Below are 22,901 nucleotides of genomic sequence, written 5' to 3' on the forward strand. Positions count from 1 at the left end.
CCTTTCTGATATTGCTCCACTATTTTTTCGCCGCAGCATTGGGGTAATTGGTGATCCTCTGCCCATCTTGACTTCTGAGAGACACTGCCACTCCGAGAGTCTCTTTTTATACCCAATCATGTTGCCAATTGACCTAATAAGTTGCAAATTGGTCCTCCAGCTGTTCCTTTTATGTACATTTAACTTTTCCGACCTCTTATTGCTACCTGTCCCAACTTTTTTGGAATGTGTAGCTCTCATGAAATCCAAAATGAGCCAATATTTGGCATGACATTTCAAAATGTCTCACTTTCAACATTTAATATGTTATCTATATTATATTGTGAATAAAATATAAGTTTATGAGATTTGTAAATTAGTCCATTCCTTTTTTACTCACAATTTGTACAGAGTCCGAACTTTTTTGGAATTGGGTTTGTATATATATATATATATATATATATATATACTCTTTAACTTTAACTTATTTAGTTTTGGGCTGCTCGTCCTTAAGAATTACTAGCAAAATAATGGTACCGCTTTCAGCACCTAAAATCAGAAACAATCATACCGCCAGGGACATTAAAGGACTGGGGAAACTGTGAACATAACAGATGACGTTGAATTTATTCAGTTATGTGCAAGAAAAGATGATCCTGTTTTTATTCTTTCTTACTTTCTTTGTACATTATTGGGTATTTAAATAAAAAAGTATATAGTTACTAAATCAAACCCATTGCCTCTGGATTTGTTTTGTGGTCTTCAAGGCTTTTATTATACATATTTATTACAACCTGGCACACACGGGTCAAATATCGACCAGTATTGGCCGGTTCAATAGAAACTGTCTGACATTCAACCAGTGTTCAGCAGCCTATCCAATGGGCTTGCTGGAGAAACAGCAGCCTATCGGCTGACTGGTGTATTGTTGTACTAACATTAGCTCTTCCCAAGCTACTTTGGGTTGAATGAAAAAAAATTGTCAGTGTGTAACAGGCTTACCTGTAGAATCAACAGAGTGTAATTAATAAAATAGCCCAATATCATTCTTATTACTAGTCATTTTTTTTAACCTTTCATGCTACTCCCGTAAGGTGATATATCAACCTTGGTACTGTCTACAATGCACATATCTACATTCCTAACAGGTGTTTAGCTATCATAGCATCTTCTTGTACTAAGCCAACAGGTCAGCTTTTCTTGCCCTTCCATAACCTTAGCCCAGGGCATGACATTACAACTTCTATTGTGTCTCTGGAAATACAACCTAACTAGGAAGTGTGCAATGAGTCAAACTGAAAACAGACAGGTTAGTAAACCATTGCGAGACATGAGAAAAACACATACAAATGCGCGGGATAGGATTAACAGCCAAAAATATAAACAGAATAAAACCAGGGGTGTAACAGATCCCCCACAAAGCGGTGGTTAGCAAACAAAGTAAAACGTGACCAGCCTGGGGTTAAGGAACCCTTTGCTTAGGCCTCTAGGGAAGTGCCCAGAGGGCACCTAATACTCTAAAATAGTAGGTGCACATGCCGTGGTGCCTCCTAGTGGTAAAGTGGGTATGGCTTACACCCTGTATTCAAATGCTTTAACAAAACAGTTGTAAATGTTTTTTGGAGATAATAATAATATTAACATATTAATGCAGGGGTGTCAAACTCAACTTCATTGAGAACCGCATCAGCATTATGATTGCCCTCAAAGGGCCGGCTGCATCTGAGTATCCCAACCCCCATACATCAGATGTTGAGTCCCCCTCCACCCTCCCTTACATCAAAGTGCACCCCCTTATCTTGTGTTGCTGCTGGGAAGAAGCTGGGGGCAGAGCTGGAAAGAAGAAAGTGCAGGGTCTGGAGGAGGCCCAAACGAGAGCTGGAGCTCTACTGTAGCTCAAGGAGAGGTGCGAGGGCCACATAAAATTGCCTGGATGGCCAGATTCAGCCTTGTGTTTGACACGTGTATTAATGCATCATTGTCAATATTGTTTCTAGAAATTAAAATAATCTGTTCAAACAATCCATTTGGATTACAAACTCCTATGATTAGCAAGGGTCAAACTGACTAACATAGTGAAATTAGCATTTTACATTTTAATAAATGACACTGTCAGAAAAAAATTAACAGATATTATGTTTTCCTACTGTTTAAAATGAAAAAAATCATTCAAATTGAAAATGGTTGCAAAAAAAAACATAGGTGGAAATTAAACTGAAGAAGAAAACACGCAGCACATTTACCCAGCTCTTCTAGATGCCTTTCCTCCTGGCAGCAGCATTTTGGCAGAAAAAAAAAGCTTGATGCTTATAAATTCATGTAACACATTTAGACTCCTTTAGGTGTGTCAAGCGCTTGGGCATTAACTCATTTCACTGGCCAGAATAATAATTTATTCTGGGCATTGGAATAAATTAATGTTTAAGCGTTAAACGTGCCTAATGGTAATGTGTGTTTAAAAGCGTTTATGTGTGTCAAACTTTTTTTTCTACCATAACGCCGCTGCTCCTGGATTCGCTGGCAGTGTTTTTTTTTTTTTTTTTTTGTCTACCTCTAAACGTCCCTGCCTCTAAACTTCTATATGTGCATGGACACATGGGGTGATTTACTAGAACTATGGGCTCTTTCACACTTGTAGTCCGTCAAACGGACTCCGCTTTTCTCAGCGGGGGATTGATCCGCCGATCCCCCGCTGAGCAGGAGGATGACAGCTGTGTCTCCGCACTGTGTGCGGAGACACAGCTGTCAGTTCCCCATGCATCTCTATGGGGGAAATCGGATGGGGAACGGACCGTCGGCCCGTTCTCATCCGATCCGCTGGACGGATGGAAAATAGGGTTTTGGGGATATTTATTTGGGGATATTTATTTTTTTTTATTTTTTGCTAAACAAATGAAATAAGACTGGAAAATTAAAAAAAAAAAAAAAAAAAGAAAAAAAGGTTTTTCCTTGTTTCTGTTATAAAATTTTGCAAATAAGTCATTTTTCTCCTTCACTGATGTGCGCTGATGAGGCTGCACTGATAATCACTGATAGACTGAACTGATGAGACGGCACTGATATGCAGCACTGACCAGCACTGATTGGCGGCACTGATGGGCACTGATAGGCGGCAATGATGGACACTGATGGGTGGCACTGATGGGCACTGATAGAGGGTAATGATGAGGGGGCTCCGACAGGATCACTGATAGGCACTGAACGGCATCACTGATGGGCATGGATTGGCATCACTGATGGGCACTGATTGGCAACACTGGTGGGCACTGGTGGGCACTGGTGAGTAGTGCTGGTGGGCACTGGTGGATATCACTGGTGGGCACTAGCAGGCAACGCTGATGGGGCTGCACTGATAATCATTGCACTGATTATCAGTGCAGATACACCCTGTCAGGAAAGCTGCTTATTGGCTCTCCTCTACACATGTGCTGTCATTGTGAGCAGAGGAATGCCAATAACCAGCACTTCCTATTCACACTGTAATCAGCTGTGATTGGACACAGCTGATCACATGGTAAGGAGTCTACTTCATGTCTGATTGACACATCGTACCACCGGTCACCTCGCATATGACATCCATTCAGAATAATTAAACCACCACTCGGCCGTCATTTTGCTATTGGCCAGGCGGGAGGTGGTTAATGATTTTTTAGAACTTAACATTTAAAAAAATGTTTTTTTTATTTATTTTATTTTTAACTGCCCCTTTGGGGGGCCTTTGGTGAAATATGGGTCTAAACAGTGAAATGGACTGAGAACACAGATTCATCAGTCCCTTTCTCTGCAGCCTCAGTTGCACTGGACTGCGAACGAAAGCGCTCTGAGGCTGTTTATTCACAAGCAGAAGCATAGTAAACACAGTTTACTATGCTTCAGCGATGAATGGACACAGGAGTGATCAGTACTGATTGCTTATTCTGTTCATTCAGGAAATGAAGGGGCCAGAAATTATGCTCCCCTCACCGCTCTCCATCCTGAAAGCAATCCCCCTGTGTGCCCACAGCAGCTACCGGTGGGAGAGGAGAGGGGAGGAAAGAAGCTGGAAGCACTGCAAGGGGGGGGGGGGGGGGGTGGGCACACAGAGGGTCCCAGACAGCCATGGAAAATGGTGCAGATCCAAGAACCGATCCCCCTGCAGCACAGCCAGAGGGAGAAAGAGGAGTAGAAGCTTGCAGTGCTGCAGGGGGATCCACAAGTGTCACAAGTGTCAGCAATAAGGCAGTGCCGTCGGCCCTCCTGCTCGTCTTGATGCCCGGGCCCCCCTTTTTAACTAATTAGGCCTGGGCCCAGTACAGAAGGGCTGGCTGTACTGCCTTATCAGCTGCTCTGCTGATGTTGCTAAATTTGACCAGGCAAATTGACAAGACCTTTGCAGCACATATAAATTCAGTGTTCAAAAGCCAAACTTTGTCATAAAATGTATGGTCTTCAGCTGATCCTTTTTTCACAGTGTCCATTTCTTCTATGTGCCAATAATGCCCTTATAGACATAAACAAGGTATTTCTGCTGTAAGCATGTGCACAGCAAAAACAATAGTGACATCTCCTGGGTGATTTATATAAGGGGTAAAGAACATACGTTGGCAGTTTAGAAATAGTAATTAAAAAATATTTATGCAGTATTCACTCAGCAGTGTAAAATCAGTCATTGTGTGGTCCTTTAGTTAAATATAAAACACTTTAAGAGATAGAAGTGTTACAAATTTATTTATAGAAAACCCATGGGAAAATGTGGATATTAAGTCTTAAATAAGTACATAGAATCTTCTGACAGGCTTTGGTGGATAAAAAAGGTGTTTTCTTAGGTCACTATTTCTTCCTGAAATTACATAGCAGGATATAATTTATAAATCATTGTAATGATGTCACTGTTTTCTTTCTTTCTCAGTGGCAGAATCCACCAACCGTACCACCACTGCATCTATTTATTTTGAATCTACATCTGAGAAAACATTGACAAGTAATGATATTGACAGTATCATAATACTGAAAGTATAAATATTAATTCATCTTTACTTTTTATTTTTAGATCCTACTACTGCGCAAACTACAGACACTACAGAATATGTTTCAGAAGATGACCCTACAGTAAATCCAGAAACCATAACAGATAGTTATATCAGTAGTGAAAGTCCAACTGCTGGAAGTACAGATAATGAAACAACTACAGTTAGCACAACCACCAGCACAGCTAATGAAGAAACTTCAACTAGTGGTGACATATTTGATACAAGTACCAGCCCAGCAGAGTTGACCACAAGCAGGGGTATGACTACCAGCTCAGCAGAAGAACCAACCACAGCTGATGAAACATCTGGTGAAACTACCAGTACAACAGAAGTATCAGTTACAGCTAGTGACACATCTGATTACACATCTGTTGCTTCAAGCTCTGCCAATGAACCAACTACATCCCCTGATACAGCTGATAAATCTTCCAGCACAGTAGAGAAACCATCTACAACTGGTGACCTAACTGAGATAACTTCCAGTGTGGCAACTGAACTAGCTACATCGGCAAATATAGACATATCAATTGCTGAGACATCCCAGACCGCTGAAACATCCCAGACCACTGAAACATCCCAGACCGCTGAAACATCCCAGACCGCTGAAACATCCCAGACCACTGAAACATCCCAGACCGCTGAAACATCCCAGACAGCTGAAACATCCCAGACCGCTGAAACATCCCAGACCGCTGAAACATCCCAGACCACTGAAACATCCCAGACCACTGAAACATCCCAGACCACTGAAACATCCCAGACTGCTGAAACATCCCAGACCCCTGAAACATCCCAGACTGCTGAAACATCCCAGACCACTGAAACATCCCAGACCACTGAAACATCCCAGACCACTGAAACATCCCAGACCCCTGAAACATCCCAGACTGCTGAAACATCCCAGACCACTGAAACATCCCAGACCACTGAAACATCCCAGACCGCTGAAACATCCCAGACTGCTGAAATATCCCAGACCACTGAAACATCCCAGACCGCTGAAACATCCCAGACCACTGAAACATCCCAGACCACTGAAACATCCCAGGCCACTGAAATATCCCAGACCACTGAAATATCCCAGACCACTGAAACATCCCAGGCCACTGAAACATCCCAGACCACTGAAACATCCCAGACTGATGAAACATCCCAGACCATTGAAACATCCCAGACCACTGAAATATCCCAGACTGCTGAAACATCCCAGACCACTGAAATATCCCAGACCACTGAAACATCCAAGGCCACTGAAACATCCCAGACTGCTGAAACATCCCAGACTGCTGAAACATCCCAGACCACTGAAACATCCCAGACCACTGAAATATCCCAGACCACTGAAACATTCCAGGCCACTGAAACATCCCAGACCACTGAAACATCCCAGACTGCTGAAACATCCCAGACTGCTGAAACATCCCAGACTGCTGAAACATCTCAGACCGCTGAAACATCCCAGACCGCTGAAACATCCCAGACTGCTGAAACATCCCAGACCACTGAAATATCCCAGACCACTGAAACATCCCAGACTGCTGAAACATCCCAGACTGCTGAAACATCCCAGGCCACTGAAATATCCCAGACTGCTGAAACATCCCAGACCACTGAAATATCCCAGACTGCTGAAACATCCCAGACCACTGAAACATCACAGACCACTGAAATATCCCAGACCACTGAAACATCCCAGACCACTGAAACATCCCAGACCACTGAAATATCCCAGACTGCTGAAACATCCCAGGCCACTGAAACATCCCAGACCACTGAAACATCCCAGACCACTGAAACATCCCAGACCACTGAAACATCCCAGACCACTAAAATATCCCAGACTGCTGAAACATCCCAGACTGCTGAAACATCCCAGACCACTGAAATATCCCAGACTGCTGAAACATCCCAGACCACTGAAACATCCCAGACCACTGAAACATCCCAGACCACTAAAATATCCCAGACTGCTGAAACATCCCAGACCACTGAAATATCCCAGACCACTGAAACATCCCAGACCACTGAACAAAGCACATTTGATGTCATCACTACTAATGCAGTTGAGCAAAGTCCATCTATGAATTCTGAACCTACTACTGTACCTGTAAATCTGGGTACATCTACAGCAATGTCTACAAGGGATGTCACTAACAGTGCCATATCAGAAATAAGCTCTACAAGAGAAAGTCCAACGACAGAGATAACTAACACCACTGCATTTGAAATAAGTTCAGATTCTGGGAGAACTGTTATTCCCACAACAAATGGTCCAGTCACAAATATACCACTAGAACCAAGTACCACAGGAAGTATAACCTCTGGCAGCATCATTGCCACATCTGAACCAGGGCAAAAGACAACAGAAGAAAGAACAACGCCTTTTATAGGAACCAGCATACCACATGAACTTAGTACTACTGAAGAAAGGCCTTCAACGGCTGGTATCACCACAAATGCTGACATCAACACCAGTAGCAGTGAAGTAAAAACTACAGCAGAAATACTTTTAACAACATCACAAATCAATGCTGAGCAAACCACTGGTGTGATAAGTCCTACTACTCAGCCTGAAATTATCACCACTAGAAACAGGACTACAGAGGCTATTATCACAGAGGAGACCAGTGTTAGTGCCGGACCTCAGCTAACTACTACTAGCTCTGCAATTGCAGTTACAAGTCAAACTCCTGAAATCAGTACTTCTGAAGAAAGAACAACTGAATCTGAGCTGGAATCCAGCACACCTGGAACACCTTCTGCAGTTGTTACTCTCACCAGCACACAATCTCAGCCAAGCACAAATGACAGCATTACTAGTTCCTCTTCTGTGCCAAGTTCAGCTCAATCTACAACTGAAAAGACAACAACCCCTGAAACCTTTAGAACAACTGAACAGACCACACCACCGGTTGTCAGTTCTACAACAACTCAGATAACCAGTACATACAGTCCTACCATTATAATCTCCACACTCACCACAGAAGCAACCAATACTCCCACTACCATTACACCTAATTCAACCATAATAATATCCACCGGCACTACAACCCCTGGATACACAACTACAGTAACCTCTGTGGGCATTTTAAATCCTACTACTCAGCCTGAAGTCACGACCACTGTAAACAGGACTACAGAGACTATTATCACAGGGGAGACCAGTGCTAGTTCTGTACCTCAGCCAACTACTACTAGGTCTACAATTGCAGTTACAAGTCAAACTCCCCAAACCAGTACTTCTGAAGAAACAACTACATCTGAGCTTGAAACCAGCACACCTGGAACACCTTCTGCAGTTGTTACTCCCATTGGCACGCAATCTCAGACAAGCACAACTGGCATCATTACCACTACCACTTCTGTGCCGAGCTCAGCTCAATTTACAAATGAACAAACAGCAACCCCTGCAACCTTTAGTACAACTAAACAGACTACGCCAGAAGTTGTCAGTTCTACAACTCGGATCACCAGTACATACAGTCCTACCACTATCATCTCCACACACACCACAGAAGTAACCAGTACTCCCACTACCATTACACCTAATTCAACCATAATATCCACCGGCACTACAACCCCTGGATACACAACTACAGTAACCTCTGTGGGCATTTTAAATCCTACTACTCAGTCTGAAGTTACCACCACTGTAAACAGGACTACAGAGACTATTATCACAGGGGAGACCAGTGTTAGTTCTGTACCTCAGCCAACTACTACTAGGTCTGCAATTGCAGTTACAAGTCAAACTCCCCAAACCAGTACTTCTGAAGTAAGAACAACTAAAACTGAGCTTGAATCCAGCACACCTGGAACACCTTCTGCAGTTGTTACTCTCACAAGCACACAATCTCAGACAAGCACAACTGGCATCATTACCAGTACCACTTCTGTGCCAAGCTCAGCTCAATTTACAAATGAACAAACAGCAACCCCTGCAACCTTTAGTACAACTAAACAGACTACGCCAGAAGTTGTCAGTTCTACAACTCGGATCACCAGTACATACAGTCCTACCACTATCATCTCCACACACACCACAGAAGTAACCAGTACTCCCACTACCATTACACATAATTCAACCATAATATCCACCGGCACTACAACCCCTGGATACACAACTACAGTAACCTCTGTGGGCATTTTAAATCCTACTACTCAGTCTGAAGTTACCACCACTGTAAACAGGACTACAGAAACTATTATCACAGGGGAGACTAGTGTTAGTTCTGTACCTCAGCCAACTACTACTAGGTCTGCAATTGCAGTAACAAGTCAAACTCCCCAAACCAGTACTTCTGAAGAAACAACTACATCTGAGCTTGAAACCAGAACACCTGGAACACCTTCTGCAGTTGTTACTCCCATTGGCACACAATCTCAGACAAGCACAACTGGCATCATTACCACTACCACTTCTGTGCCAAGCTCAGCTCGATCTACAAATGAACAAACAGCAACCCCTGCAACCTTTAGTACAACTAAACAGACTACGCCAGAAGTTGTCAGTTCTACAACAACTCGGACCACCAGTACATACAGTCCTACCACTATCATCTCCACACACACCACAGAAGCAACCAATACTCCCACTACCATTACACCTAATTCAACCATAATATCCACCGGCACTACAACCCCTGGATACACAACTACAGTAACCTCTGTGGGCATTTTAAATCCTACTACTCAGTCTGAAGTTACCACCACTGTAAACAGGACTACAGAGACTATTATCACAGGGGAGACCAGTGTTAGTTCTGTACCTCAGCCAACTACTACTAGGTCTGCAATTGCAGTTACAAGTCAAACTCCCCAAACCAGTACTTCTGAAGTAAGAACAACTAAAACTGAGCTTGAATCCAGCACACCTGGAACACCTTCTGCAGTTGTTACTCTCACAAGCACACAATCTCAGACAAGCACAACTGGCATCATTACCAGTACCACTTCTGTGCCGAGCTCAGCTCAATCTACAAATGAACAAACAGCAACCCCTGCAACCTTTAGTACAACTAAACAGACTACGCCAGAAGTTGTCAGTTCTACAACTCGGATCACCAGTACATACAGTCCTACCACTATCATCTCCACACACACCACAGAAGTAACCAGTACTCCCACTACCATTACACCTAATTCAACCATAATATCCACCGGCACTGCAACCCCTGGATACACAACTACAGTAACCTCTGTGGGCATTTTAAATCCTACTACTCAGTCTGAAGTCACGACCACTGTAAACAGGACTACAGAGACTATTATCACAGGGGAGACTAGTGTTAGTTCTGTACCTCAGCCAACTACTACTAGGTCTGCAATTGCAGTTACGAGTCAAACTGCTCAAACCAGTACTTCTGAAGTAAGAACAACTAAAACTGAGCTTGAATCCAGCACACCTGGAACACCTTCTGCAGTTGTTACTCTCACAAGCACACAATCTCAGACAAGCACAACTGGCATCATTACCAGTACCACTTCTGTGCCGAGCTCAGCTCAATTTACAAATGAACAAACAGCAACCCCTGCAACCTTTAGTACAACTAAACAGACTACGCCAGAAGTTGTCAGTTCTACAACAACTCGGACCACCAGTACATACAGTCCTACCACTATCATCTCCACACACACCACAGAAGCAACCACTACCAGTACTATTGAACCTACTTTAACTATATTAACCACTAGTACTACAACCCCTGGATACACAGGTATAGTAACCACTGTGGGGATTGTAAATACTACTGTGACAACATATACACCTATGACAACCACCAATGGACCAATTTCTACTAGATACACAAGTATAACAACAGCTTTTTTGCCTTTACCGTCTACATCATCCTGGATAAATCCCACAACTCTGGCCATAACAACACAAGGTGAGTATGGTGCATTTAATATGACTTAAGACATAAAGTAGAATAGTTTTAATAGTAAAGATGAATTCCAGGCTGATATAAAGACACAAAAGAATGCAATCCTTAAAATGGATGTAAACCCTCACATATACCAAGTGAATTGAACAGCCTCAGATGATACACAGAGATGAAACAAATCTCCCTACATAAGTTTTACATGTATATCTGCTGTCTTCAGCTTGCTATACTCTTTAGAAAATGCACATTGTGTTAGAATTTTTCTCTTCCTGTTCAGCATTGGGAGTGTAGTCTTGGCGGACACTGTGAGACAGCTGATTGGAGGAAAGGCACACATCCCTACTCCACATAAGCAAAGGAAGAAAGGAATGTGCCATGAATAGACAAGCTCTCTGCTAATCTATTTATAGCACCCACCCTAACACAAATTTCAGCATGGATTTATCTCAGTTGTCAGAGAACTTGACAGAAGTTATCATGCTAATAACAAAAGAACGGAGCAGGAGAAACACAAGGGACTCAGGGTTTTGGAGAGAGATAAGAAAACACTGCAGATATATGTGGCTAGGTCAAATTTCATGAATCAGGTTTCCATCCACTTTAATCATTTATTGGGCTCAATTCACTAAAGAAAATCATGTGGCACAATTTCTCTAAGTATCTCATGAGATGCTGAAAATGTTCATTCACTATCACCTCATGAGTTATTTACCTCACAAATCAAAAACACTATAGAAAATATAGGGGACTGAAGTTCATCGCCATTTCACAGGCGCACACAAATTTAAGGTTTGATATGTTGGGTATCTATTTACTTGGTGCAAACTTGCCTTTTTTATATTTTACCAAAAATGTGGGTGGTTTATTGTGTTTGCCCTAAAATTTACTTTAGTGGTAATGAAGTGTGACTTAAAAAGTTTGAACTATCACTATTCTCTAGGGTGTCTGTTTTCAGAAAATATATAATGTTTAGGGGTTTTGTGTAATCTTCAGGCATAAAAAGATTTTTTAAACATGTGTGCAAAAACCCATTTGGCAGCAAAAGAGTTAAACCATTTTACTTCTTTATTAGCAATAAAAACGGATAGGGGTTCTAATCTTTTTCCTCTGTTATCATGTCATGAGATAAAATACCACATGGTTTCATGAGTAAAATACCTCACATTTTGATAAAATAACTCATGCTTTATTTTAGTAGCGTTTTTTGTTAAGAGTAAAATAACTCTTAGAAAATTGAGCTTTCAGCAACCCCCTTTATCAGCCTTCTGCAACCCCCTTTACAGCAGAATTTAGACAGGGACAGAGTGAAGCAGCATATGGAACCAATCAGTTATGTTACAGTGCTCATGTGTTAAAAAGGGAAAGGCTCATAGGAGGAGAGAGCAGAATGAGAGAGAGAGAAACGTTCAATATCTGCTGCATTTCTCCTTCATTAACCAGCCACAGGGTGGGAGGAACCTGACCTGTTAGATGCTAATTAACTGGTCTTCTACCCTGCTATGGTTGTGTACATCTCAGAACTAATTGGACAGAATTAAAAATCCCTTGGCAGGCAACACAGTTCCCTTTATTGTATTTCATCATCTGTATATTTATTAGTTTGCCCAGTGTTCAGCTTTACAGAGACACTAAACTATACCCTTATGCTCCAAACATAATTCATACATAACGACTACTGTATCACCCTTTAATCTCTTTTTCATGACATAAATTCTTACTGTGTTTTTCTTCCTCTTAGAAAAGTCCTCTGTGAGCTCCCCCCCCTCCCTTTCCCCCCTAGTTTCCTTTAGTTTGAAATAAGCAGTGCACTCTAGTTATGATCAGGGCTTTTTTTCTCAGAGAATAGGTACAGGAACTCATCCTCCCCAGCCAAATCTCTGCCTCCAACCTCATCGTTCTGCGAGGAAAGAAGTAAAGCGACGCCAAATCTGCGTAGGCCCAAACGGCATAGGAAAGTGTACTCTGCAGAGATGAGGTGTGTGTATTACACAGGGCACAGAAAAAAATCAGCATAAGGGACATTACTTACATATCCCCCCCCCCCCCCAATGTAACCATCTATTGGTCACCTGTGTGCCCCCCATTCAAACCTAATCTCTAAAACTTTTGTCCACAGCTCACCTCCCCCCCCCCCCCCCCATCCACAATTCACCTCTTCTTTCCCTCTGTCTGCAGCTTACAAATTCTTCTCCCCATCTGAATCTCACTTCTCCCCTCCCCGTCCCTCCACAATTCACCACTTCGACCCCCCCTTGTCTCCATCCACAGCTCACCACTTCTACCCCCCATCCACAACTTACCACTTCTTCCCCGTGTCCACAGCTTACTAATTCTTCCCCCCATCTCCAAGTCACCACTACCCCCCCCCCCCTGTCTATAGCTCACCACTTCTCCTTCACCCTGTCTATAGCTCACCACTTCAACCCCCTCCCCCATCTGCAGCTCGCCACTTCTCCCCCTCTGTTTGCTCACCATCCTCCCCAACTTACCAATTCTTCCCCCCGTCCGCAAAACACCTCTTTTTTCCCCATCTCTCCTCAATTCTACAGCCCTGTCCACAGTTCACTGTAGCACCCCCCACAACTCACCATTGTACCCCCTGTCAACAACTCAACTCTACACCCCTCCATCCACAGCATATACCCCTAGTCCACAACTACAGCTTGTCTCTACCCCCCTTCCACATTTCACTTCTGCATCCCCATCTACAGATTACCCCAATTCAAAGCTCTTGTCTCTTTTATCCTCCAACATTCACCTCTTCACCCCCTGTCACCTCTAAACAACCTGCCAACCCTCCCTTCACAGTTCTTGCCACTGTATCACCCCCCCCTCCCCACTACTCAGGGGGGCAGGTGGTACAGTGGCAAGAACCACAGGGTGGGGCTGGGTGGAACGGGAGCCATGGCTCCCGAAGCTCCAGAAAAATAAAAAATATACTGCAGTCTCTGTGTGGGGACTCGGGGGCACCCACTGACACATGCACTGCTCTACACATGTGCTGAGTGTCTGGAAATAGGACACAGAAGCCGGTGGATGAAGCGAGTTGTGCAAAAACTTCCTCTACAGCCTTCTGTGTTCAGTGACTGGATGGAGAGGACAGGGCTGCCAGAGGTGGTGGAATGCTGTCCCACCACGTTACAGCAGAAAAAAAGGCCTGGTTATGATCATGTGCACTGCTCTATCCACACTACGAATCCCATACTCTATAGTTCCTAGTCCATCTGAAGTGAGTAGGATAGAGTGTTCTTACATTCAGGGGGACCATAGACAACAAACGAAGCAACCCTCTACAGAAAGTCAAATTACAGCAGCGGCAAAAAAAAAGAATTTGGAGATTTGGAGGAGGCTGAGTTTAATAGAGCATACATTCTTGAGTTAAAGTGGAGTTCCACCCATTTTTGGAACTTTAGATCTATGTAATCCCCTTTAAAATGGCTTTTACCAATGGAAACTTTTTTTTTTTTTTTTTGCTAGTAAATACCTTAATTTCTGCTTTATTCCTCCTCTCCTCACTTCCGGGTCTGATCGGCGATGACGTCATTCGGCGATTCGCAGTGTGTGCTGGGATGTATTCTATTCCAGAAATCTCGCAGGAGCTGAGCTGTAGTGAGCCGTGCCTGCCCCGCATCCGCCCCGCCTCCTCTCATTGAGTTTTATTGTATGCCATGTATTCAGGCCGTTCTGCCCCGCCTCTGCCCCGCCTCCTCTCAGTGAGCGAGGACTGAAATAATTATATCCTTACTGAGCTCACTGAGAGGTTGCGGGGCGGATGCGGGGCAGAGAACGGCCTGAATACATGGCATACAATGCAACTCACAGAGGAGGCGGGCGGAGGCGGGGCAGAGAATGGCCTTAATACATTGCATACAATACAACTCAATGAGAGGAGGCGGGGCGGAGGCGGGGCAGAGAACGGCCTGAATACATTGCATACAATACAACTCAATGAGAGGAGGCGGGGCGGAGGCGGGGCAGGCACGGCTCAGTACAGCTCAGCTCCTGCGAGATTTCTGGAATAGAAATAATCCCAGCACACACTGCGAATCGCCGAATGACGTCATCGCCGATCGGACCCAGAAGTGAGGAGAGGAGGAATAAAGCAGAAATTAAGGTATTTACTAGCAAAAAAAAAAAAGTTTCCATTGGTAAAAGCAGTTTTAAAGGGGATTACATAGATCTATGTATTCCAACCTATTAAAAATGGGTGGAACTCCGCTTTAAGAATACATACTTGGGTAGATTTTTTTAAAGGAGGAAAGACTCCCTATTGCCACACATCCATGAAGTATAGTAGTAGTGATAAGAGTGGCAACCTCAGCCTGTGTTCCCGCCAGGCCACGCCTCCAACACGCTTTGTTCTGCCCCTTGGAGCTTAGTCATTCCCCCCGCCCAAAAAATTGATTTTTCCTTGCCTGTACAGTTTTTGTGTGATCAAAGTAAACACAGCTTCACTGCTAACCTAAGTGAACATTTAGGCTTGATTTACATTGTTTAGACATGTGCAAAATGAAAAAAAAAATTGTTCTGTTTAGTTTTATTCCTTATTAAATTAATTTTGTTTCATTTTAGGGAGTAAATTTGTTAAATTCCTTTAATTCGTTTTTACGATTTTTTTTCATTTATTTGTATTTGAATTCAATTCGAAATTTTCCTAATTCAGTTGAATTTAATTCAATTCAACTGAGTTCAGAACATTTTAATCAGCATTCAAATTAGAACGTATTCTTTTCGAAATTCGAATTTTGGAAGACGGTTCTATTCTATTTTATTGTATGCTATTGTTTTTTCTGTTCTATTCTTTTCTTTTCTATTCTATTTTTCTATTATATTCCTTTATTTTCTATTCTATTTTAATCTATCTTTGTTTTTGAATTTGATTTAGTTGTCAAATAAAATTCAAATTCGATTAAAATTTCGGCCAAATTTTGTTTAATTTATTTCAGATTAGTTTAAATTCGTTACTATTGTAATTCAGAAATTTGGATACATCTGAATTTCTGAATAATGAAAAGTTTGCCCGAATTTCGATTCAGAACAAAATGAACTGCACATGTCTAACATTGTTCTGTGTGCTTTGCAGTAAGCATGGTGTGTGCAGGTATGTTCGCCCTCTTAGGGCAGTTTTCCTTGCCCTTTCACATTAAGCTGTAACACATACATGTGAACCGGCAATATAGGAAATTTGATTTCAATCCACCTTCTTGCAGCCCAATGTAGGAGTTTTGCTGTAAGAAGACAGGCAAGTGTGAAAACCGACTCCCCATCAGCTACTCTTCTTTGTCAGGTGCACTACTGCCAAAGAGGTTGTTCCCGTTTTCGACACATACAGCAAAGAAAGTGGCCACATTTCAAAACATTCCAAGAAGGGGTAGATTTATTCTTAATTTGTCTATAACCTCTGTGGTTAATCCAGTTCTGGAATGTGGTAGAGAGTAAAATGTGTTAGAAAGGGTGGAGACTTGCAAAGGGGCCTGTTGTGCATCTTAACCTCTTGCCGTTCACGTAACTCATATGAGAGGCAGTAAAGAGGGTGGGCTTTAATGCCCGTATGCTGCATATATGTGTCCATGGGCTGCAGAGCTTTTCGTTCTAAAAGAGTGCTTGTTGCATCCTCCCAGCACAGTGATTGAGCTGTTAAAGACAACTCTCAGTCCATATTCATGATTGGGAGTAAATCCAGTGGTGTATTTTGGTTTTGTGCTGCCCTAGGCAAGACTAAAATTGGGCGCCTCCCTTCCCCATACTATGTAAATGTGCCCCACTCCTTCCTTTTTAATGGATGCGACTCCCTCCAAAATTGAAGGACTCCAAGTCCCAGCATGAACCCCTGAGATCTCATGAGAGAGGGGGGGAGTTAGAGGGGATGGGAGAGAGAGAGAGGGTATTGGGGGAGGGAGGGAGGGAGAGAGAGAGGGGATGTGAGAGAGAGAGAGAGAGAGAGAGGGGGGATGAGAGGGAGGGAGAGAGATGGGGGATGAGACAGGAGGGGTTGAGAGAGAGGGGGGTGAGAGAAAGGAGGGGTGAAAGAAAGAGAGAGGGGGTGGGAGAGAGAGAGAGGGGAGGGGTGAGTCAGAGAGAGGAGGGGAGAGAGAGAGAGGGGTGGGAGAGGCAGCTCTAGCAACCAGTGGCCAAAATAGTCTCAGGTGGAGGGGGGGGCGGCTTTTTGCTGCCCCCCCTGAAAAGTGTCGCCCTAGGCCTGGGCCTTGTTGGCCTAGGCCAAAATACAGCACTGAGTAAATCTACTTGTCATTAGGATGTTTTAGAGTGTGACTGCTTTCTTTCTTTGCTACAAGAACATTTACTTTTCAAAGGGGAAATTCTCTATTATTTTCCTAAATCAACACCTATGTGTATACAGAGTGTGGAAAGAACTTTTCCAGAATGGATCAAGACAAGCAAGAGCCTAGGATTTAAAAGAAACATGGGACAATACAGTAACTCCCAGCCTTTCAATGCATTAATACCAACAAACCAATTGGCTATGCAAATTCATTTTAACAAAACTTTTTGTACTAAATGGTTTTCCGCATCATTGAATTACAGCCATGTGATCCGAGAGCTAAGAGCCTTTTCATTTGTGCGTCTATCTATGTCAGCTACACTACAATTTTGTATTTTGCAAAATGTTGTTTTAATCCATCCTTTCTACACTTCAACATTGTAAAGTTGATTTTCTTTTTAGGCGGGTTATTAAATCCAAAACAAAAAATGTAATATATTGCAGCTTACCAATCATTAGATGTGGTGGCTGCATCCGTTTTCTTTTGTTTGTTTTTTTATCTCTCTGTACCTGGTTATCTGGCCAGTAACACACCTCCTGTATTAGAGTGCCTCCACTTTGGATGAAGGAGCGCAAGGGCATCTTTGGACATCAGCATTGTGAGTCTGGGGGAGGAGGTTGTTTGTTAGCAATATTAGATACACTAAAAAGACAAACTCCAGCTAACACATTACAGTGGGGATCGAAAGTTTGGGCACCCCAGGGTAAAAATTTGTATTAATGTGCATAAAGAAGCCAAGGAAAGATGGAAAAATCTCCAAAAAAAAAACAAACAAATTACAGATTAGACATTCTTATAATATGTCAACAAAAGTTAGATTTTATTTCCATCATTGACACTTTCAAAATTACAGAAAACAAAAAAATGGTGTCTGCAAAAGTTTAGGCACCCTGCAGAATTTATAGCATGCACTGCCCCCTTTGCAAGGCTGAGACCTGCCAGTATCATGGATTGTTCTCAATCATCGTCTGGGAAGACCAGGTGATGTCAATCTCAAAGGTTTTAACCACTTAAGCCACGGAGGATTTGGCTGCTCAAAGACCAGGGCCTTTTTTGCGATTCGGCACTGCGTAATTTTAACGGACAATTGCGCGGTCGTGCGACGCTGTACCCAAATTAAATTGACTTCCTTTTTTTCCCACAAACAGAGCTTTCTTATGGTGGTATTTGATCACCTGTGCAATTTTTACTTTTTGCGCTATAAACAAAAAAGAGCAACAATTTTGAAAAAAAAACTATATTTTTCACATTTTTTATATGAAATTCCTCCCAAAAAAATGTAAAAATCAAAATTTTTTAACATTTTAGGCCAATTTGTTTTCTGCTACATATTTTTGGTGAAAAACATCACAATAAGCGTATTTTGATTGGTTTGCGCAAAAGTTATTGCGTCTACTAACTAAGGGAAAGATTTATGTAATTTATATTGTTTTTTTTAACTAGTAATGGCGGTGATCTACGATTTTTTTTGCGGGACTGAGACATTGCGGCGGACAGAGCGGACCCTCTAGTGACATTTTTGACACTTTTGGGGGGTACCAGTGACATTACTACAGTAATCAGTGCTATACATATGCACTGTTACTGTAAAAATTACACTGGCAGGGAAGGGGTTAACTTTATTAGACATCCAGGGGTTAAGTGTGTCCCTAGAGGCGTGCTTCTAACTGTAAAGGGGCGTGGCTTTTGATGTAACCACAGAGACATACAATCCTACATAGCAGGATCGTATGATCTCTGCAGATACATCAGGGAGAATGACAGGCGGCTTTGTTTACATTAGCCGCCTGCCTTTCTCCTTCTCCAGCGGGAGATTGCGAATGAACGGCGGACATCGGAGCCCCAGGTCACTCGCGCTGGGATGGCAGTGAACCAGTGGGAGCGGGAGCGCGCCTCCGGCGGTGCGCGCTCGCCTCCTATTGGCTCGCGGGTGAGGGACGTACCCATACGTCACTTTGCCCAGGGGGGGCTGACCGCCGCAGTATATGTACTTGCGGCGGTTGGCAAGTGGTTAAATGCCCAGACTCATCTGACCTTGCCCCAACAATCAGCACCATGGGATCTTCTAAGCAGTTGTCTAGAAAACTGAAACTGAAAATAGTTGATGCTCACAAAGCTGGAGAAGGCTATAAGAAGATAGCAAAGCGTTTTCAGATGTCAATATCCTCTGTTCGGAATGTAATTAAGAAATGGCAGTCATCAAGAACAGTGGAAGTTAAAGCAAGATCTGGAAGACCAAGAAAAATATCAGACAGAACAGCTCACAGGATTGTGATAAAAACAACTCAAAAAAAGTTTGACAGCACGATCCCCTCCAGAAAGATCTGGCAGACACTGGAGTTGTGGTACACTATTCCACTATAAAGAGATACTTGTACAAATATGGTCTTCATGGAAGAGTCATCAGAAGAAAACCTCTTCTACGTCCTCACCACAAAAATCTGCGTTTGAACTTTGCAAATGAACATATAGACAAGCCTGATGCATTTTGGAAACAAGTTCTGTGGACCGATGAGGTTAAAATTGAACTTTTTGGCCGGAATGAGCAAAGGTACGTTTGGAGAAGAAGGGGCACAGAATTTAATGAAAAGAACCTCTGTCCAACTGTTAAGCATGGGGGTGGATCAATCATGCTTTGGGATTGTATTGCAGCCAGTGGCACAGTTGACATCTCACGAGTCACGTGTATAAGGAAAATGGATTCAATAAAATTTCAGTAAATTTTGGATGGTAACTTGATGCCATCTGTGAAAAAGCTGAAGTTAAAGAGAGGATGGCTTCGACAAATGGATAATGATCCTAAACACCGGGATTACATCAAGAGGCGTAAACTGAAGATTTTGCCATGGCCTTCACAATCTCCTGACCTCAACATAATTGAAAATCTATGGATAGACCTTAAAAGAGCAGTGCGTGACAGACAGCCCAGAAATCTTCTGGGCTGGAAGACTTTTGTAAGGAAGAATGGGCAAAGGTACCTCAAACAAGAATTGAAAGACTCTTGGCTGGCTACAAAAAGGGTTTACAAGCTGTGATACTTGCCAAAGCGGGCAGTACAAGATATTAACTCTGCAGGGTGCCCAAACTTTTGCAGACACCATTTTTTTGTTTTCTGTTATTTTGAAAGGGTAAATGATGGAAATAAAATCTAACTTTTGTTGATATATTATAAGAATGTCTAATCTGTAATTTGATGCCTTTTTGGAGATTTTTTCCATCTTTCCTTGGCTTCTTTATGCACATTAATACAAATTTTTACCTGGGGTGCCCAAACTTTCTATCCCCACTGTATATGCAGTTACAGCAAACAGGTTTATTTCCTTTGGGGATAAAGTTTTTACATAAATAAATAAAAGCTGATCATTGTAATCACCCCTGTCAGTGTTAAAATAGTTTCACTCATCACTGTATCTGATACATTTGCTGGAGAGCTTGTTCTTTTGAAAAACAACATACTTAGACTCCATTCACACTGCCGCGACTTGTCAGGCGACTTGTGTGCCCTCAAGTCGCCCCAAGTCGCTTGACATAACAAATGCAATGTAAATCTGTGCTGTTACACAGTTAACATTCTCTTTATTGTAGATGCAATTTACCTTACTGCCAGAAGGTGGCAGTAATGCTCTTGTTTCTCCTGTGAGCATGATACATCATTTCCTTGTATGTAAACTCCACCCCCTGCTCTTGTTGTATTTCCTGTGTCATGGCTGCATGCATAATACTGAAATCCATTCATTCTGCTGTATTCCTGTTGTGTGATGTTCAGAATAAACCAGCTTTTGGATGAAACCAGTATTAGTGAGTTCAGCTATCTCAGGAGGATTGTCCGCAGTGACCGTATCTGCTTATACAGGCCAGGCACAGAGGTCTCACAAGGGTTAGATCACTTTTCCTGTTGTGTGATGTTCAGAATAAACCATCTTTTGACTATTCTGACTTGGATTGTTGTGGTAGTGATCTAACCCTTGTGAGACCTCTGTGCCTGGCCTGTATAAGCAGATACGGTCACTGCGGGCAATCCTCCTCAGATAGCTTGAACTCACCAATACTGGTTTCATCCAAAAGCTGGTTTATTCTGAACATCACACAACAGGAATACAGCAGAATGAATGGATTTCAGTATTATGCAGTCAAAAGATGCATAGAATTCCTGCAGCTGCTGTGTATATGTGAGAGCATAATTTACAATCTAGCTCAGTCCCATCCCCCATCTTGTGAAGCACATGGAGGCTGAAGATCACTGCACTGCATATGATCTGTTCTTACTGCATTCTAACTGCACTTCATGTGAACATTGAAGCAGTTTCTCTACACTGAACTGTGTTACCTGTCTAAACTGCCATCTAAGCTGCTGTGTGGTTTCTTAAAGAGACAGTACCATTTTTTGCAAAACAATATAAAATGTCTAGTCAACACTCTGAACACTCTTTTATGGCAGAAACAATACAGATACATCATGCCTCTGAACCAGAAGGTGCACAGGGAACAGATCCAGCAGATATTACAGAACAAAGTGTAAAGGCCAAACGTATAATAAAACCGACACAGAAACTCAGAGAAAACTATGAAGCAACTAGAGCTGAGTTCTCCAGTAATCTGTCAGACCTCTGGGACAGAACCTCACACTGCATGTCAGTTTTGTCAAATTTTACTGATCAACCGGCTGAATTAAGAGACTCTGTAAATCGCCTTTGTGCCACATATGAACGCTATAAGCGTTTGTCTGTAAAATACTCAGCCTTCTTGCAGGACTCTAATATAGAGGATTCTTCAGCAGAACTGACCAGGACCAATGCACTAAACCAACAAAGGGATCTTGAAGTGCAAAATGCTAAGCTTAAGGCAGAACTCCGCATAGCTCATTTGCTGGAGACCAGATCTCACAGATCCACCTCAACCAAGCACACTGCACCTTCTTCGAGATCCTCTCGCTCCAGAAATTCATCATTAAGTGATAAGCTTATTGAGGCCCATGCTGATGCTGAAGCAAAAAAGGCGCAAAGCTCTTTTATCAGAAAGCAAGCAGAGGAAGAAGCACAAATAAAGATTCTGCAAATGGAAGGTGAGAAAACAGCTTCCCTAGCAAGGCTAAAAGTCCTCGAACAAGCAATGGGACAAAGCACTAATCTGGACTGTCTTATCCCAGCAGAACTGGAAGATCCAGTTGAACGCACCAGTGAATATATACTAAAGCATAACATTTGCAAGGATTCAGAGTCATCTCCTGTACTTCCTACAAGCAACACTGTTCTGACTCTCAACAGGGAGACCTCTCAACACAATATGCCTGAGCCTCTTCAAGTCTACAATACAGGTACATCTATGCAGCCAACCACATCTTCTCCTGCAAACAACAATGTGACTTTCGGTGACAAGCTGCATCTGAAGCCACCGCCAGCACAAGCCTTAGAGACTAAGCCAAAGTTAAATGCTCATGCTACATCATTCTACCCTGGTGAACTTTCACAGCCAAAGGGTTCCACAAGTTACTTTGGCACCAAAGAGTGAGAAATCAGATTTGAATGACTTTGCCAGATATATGGTGCGCCGTGAGCTCATTAACACAAGCCTCTCAAGGTTTGACGATAGTGCAGAGAGCTACAGGGCCTGGAGAGCAACATTCAAGGCTGCTATTGCTGATCTCAACCTTACTGCTAGGGAAGAACTTGATTTGATCATAAAATGGTTGGGACCAGAATCTTCCAATCGTGTTAAAAGACTGAGAACAGTACATGTTGACCACC

General features: G+C 42.7%; 1 protein-coding gene across 1 annotated transcript in view; it reads left to right on the plus strand.

Moving 5' to 3' along the window:
- LOC309550501 (uncharacterized protein) overlaps positions 1-22,665 on the plus strand; it is a gene marked incomplete at both ends in the record, with an annotated part of 47,879 nt that extends 25,214 nt beyond the window's left edge. The window contains 6 exons of the mRNA XM_082250868.1: positions 4,868-4,939; positions 5,009-5,508; positions 6,973-9,523; positions 9,791-10,000; positions 10,631-10,876; positions 21,596-22,665. Of these exons, the coding sequence (XP_082106994.1) occupies positions 4,868-4,939; positions 5,009-5,508; positions 6,973-9,523; positions 9,791-10,000; positions 10,631-10,876; positions 21,596-22,665 (4,649 nt within the window). The remainder of the gene's footprint in view (positions 1-4,867; positions 4,940-5,008; positions 5,509-6,972; positions 9,524-9,790; positions 10,001-10,630; positions 10,877-21,595) is intronic.
- Between the last annotated feature and the right edge of the window lie 236 nt (positions 22,666-22,901).

This window comes from Pelophylax lessonae (genome assembly GCF_965119305.1).
Source record: "Pelophylax lessonae genome assembly, chromosome: 3".
NCBI lineage: Eukaryota > Metazoa > Chordata > Amphibia > Anura > Ranidae > Pelophylax > Pelophylax lessonae.